At 42.2% G+C, this 2,558-nt stretch overlaps 1 protein-coding gene across 1 annotated transcript in view; it reads right to left on the bottom strand.

The window, feature by feature from the left end:
• Positions 1–2,558, bottom strand: part of TATDN1 (TatD DNase domain containing 1) — a 48,378-nt gene that overhangs the window by 31,812 nt on the left and 14,008 nt on the right. Inside the window, exon 2 of the mRNA XM_011949291.1 lies at positions 253–318. Within this exon, the coding sequence (XP_011804681.1) occupies positions 253–318 (66 nt within the window). The remainder of the gene's footprint in view (positions 1–252; positions 319–2,558) is intronic.

Raw genomic sequence — 2,558 nt, 5'->3', positions numbered from 1 at the left:
TGGGATTACAGGCTTGAGCCACCGCGCCCAGCCATGAGTTCTTTATTATTTCAACTTTAAGAGTGGATTACGTTGCCCAGGCTGGTCTTGAACTCCCGTGCTCAGGCAATCCTCCCGCCTCAGACTCCCAAAGTGGTGGGATTACAGGTGTGAGTCACAAGGCCCAGCTTGGATTATGCTTTTCAAGATCTCCTGAGGCAGAAAATTTGTCTTCATAGAGAAACTATTCGCCTTAATAAAGGAAATACTTACCTTGATGCTTTTGAACCCCCCTATAAATTCCTCTGAACATAGGGTCAGTCAAGTTGATACCAATATCTGTAGAAAGCAAAAATCACTGATTAATTATTGAGTCTCTAGTTGAAACTTCTACTTAAATAAAAAGCTTCTGTTACTAAACTTTTTGTTCACACACTCATCTACTCAAACAATATCCAAGTGCCTACCACTTGTCAACTACTGTGCTAGAAACATGGGATACAAAGATGAATAGGATATAATTCCTGCTTTTAAGAAACTCACTGCAGAATTGGTAAAGCAGAACCATTATCACACAATTATGAAATATTAGAAGTAAACACTGGTACTATGGGACACAGAAGAGGAACACCCAACCTAGTCTGGTGGCTGGCTCAGAAGAGGCTTCCAGAAAGACGTAATCATTGAACTGCATCTTAAAGGATGAGTGGCTATTATCCAGCGGAACAGAGGTAACTGCAGACAGAGGAGGCAGTGGGAGCAAAGCCTTCAGGATGGGAAAAAGCACAGTGCTTGTAAAGAGCTACAGGCTGTTGCGGCTGCTGGAGAGAAGAACAATTGGCCCTCCGTATCTCTGGGATCTGGAGCTGCAGATTCAGCCAACCACAGGTCAATTGAAAATATTAGAAAATAAAAATAAAAATACAACAATAAAAATATATAAATAAAAGTACAGTAAGGTATAAAAACCATTTACATAGCATTTACCTCAAATTAGGTATTTTAAGTAATCTAGACATGATTTAAAGCATACATGAAGATATGCATAGGTTACAAGCAAACACCATGCCATTTTATGTAAGGGACTTGAACATCCGAGGGTTTTGGTATCTGCAGGAGGTCCTGGAACCAATCTCCTGCCGACACTGAGGGAAGACAGTGTAAGGAAGGGAGGGGTCAGAAGATGCCAGACTCAGCTATGGTACAGACACTTGTTTCTAAAATATTGGATGCAACAGGAAGCTCTGTCCTGCTGCAGAATATAAGGGAACATGGGGAACAACAAGATATGAAGTCAAACTGTGATTGATCACAGGCAAGAAGAAAAATGCCCCCGTTATTGAAAATACATATAATTTAGCTTTTAGCAGGAGGAGAATCTCAAAATGTGCGGCGGTGATAGGCAGCTGATTACCAACAGACTCCCTACATTATTTCTGCGAACTTTCAGCTTCTTGGTATGTTCTCATTTTAATTTCTGCCAAGTTGGTCCCCAGGAATGTCTGCTCCACCAGTAAGACATACCTTGAAAGTGAATGGGAGTTTAGAGAATTTAAGAGACAGTGAAGAGAGTATTCCAGGCATTTGAAACAATAGGGGAAAAAGTAAAATGCAGAAAACGACAAAGGTATTTGAGTGCCAACATGTCAACAAAGATGGGTGGGATGTGGTACCCTTTAAAAGGGCTATTAACATACAAACATCATCTAATACTATACATACTGTAGGAGTTTGGTGGAATGGCCCAATCAGGAGAATTACTATCTAGTTTTTTTATAAGGAAAGGAAATTAGATAAAGGGGTCAGACTGAGAAAGGAAACCCAGGGAAGAGAGGAGAGGCCTTTCTGCCTAAAATAAACCTTCGCAGAGGTTTAGTCTACGGTCACCGATCATCACTGATCATTAGGAAAACAGAAATGGTCTGTATCTCTTCTAGACCATTTCCCCTTTGTGCAGTGTTAAACAAACAAGTATTCATAACACTTGTCAAAGACTATGAGGAAGCCTTTATTCAAGAGAGACTACTGATGGCAGGGAAGCTTTTGCGGAAGCGGGAGGGACTGGGCTCAATTTTGAATACAAGGACAAGTGAGGATTTATTGCCACCAAGTAGAATGTGGATCAACAGATGAAAAATTACTAAGAGGAAATATCAAAGGTGAGGGAAGATTCTGGGTTTACTCGACTTGATGGACTTCTGCTGAAGGCAGGCCAGAGTGATAGGATATTCTGCTTGGGGATTTGAGATTTGGGATGGGGGAAATGAGGGGTGAGAAAGGTCTATAGGTCCTGGCTGAAGAGGGAAGCAGGTCCTACATCCCAGAATAGTCTCTGGGTTTATCTGGGCAGGCAGAAATGCAGGAAAACTCCTTCGAAAGTCCCTTGACCCAAGTGCAGTGAGAAGCGCTCAAAGGCCACGCAGATGTGGACAGCGGTAATCGCAGCTGACTACCCACCATCCTTCCACACTTTGGCATCATCATAATCTTTTTTTTTTCTTTTTGAGACAGAGTCTCACTCTATTGCCCAGGCTACAGTGCAGTGGCACAATCTCGGCTCACTGCAACCTCCGCCTCCC

This window comes from Colobus angolensis, unplaced genomic scaffold, assembly GCF_000951035.1.
Source record: "Colobus angolensis palliatus isolate OR3802 unplaced genomic scaffold, Cang.pa_1.0 Scaffold295, whole genome shotgun sequence".
NCBI lineage: Eukaryota > Metazoa > Chordata > Mammalia > Primates > Cercopithecidae > Colobus > Colobus angolensis.
Note: the sequence above shows the minus strand (reverse complement) of the source record. Positions and strands in the feature narration are given on the sequence as shown.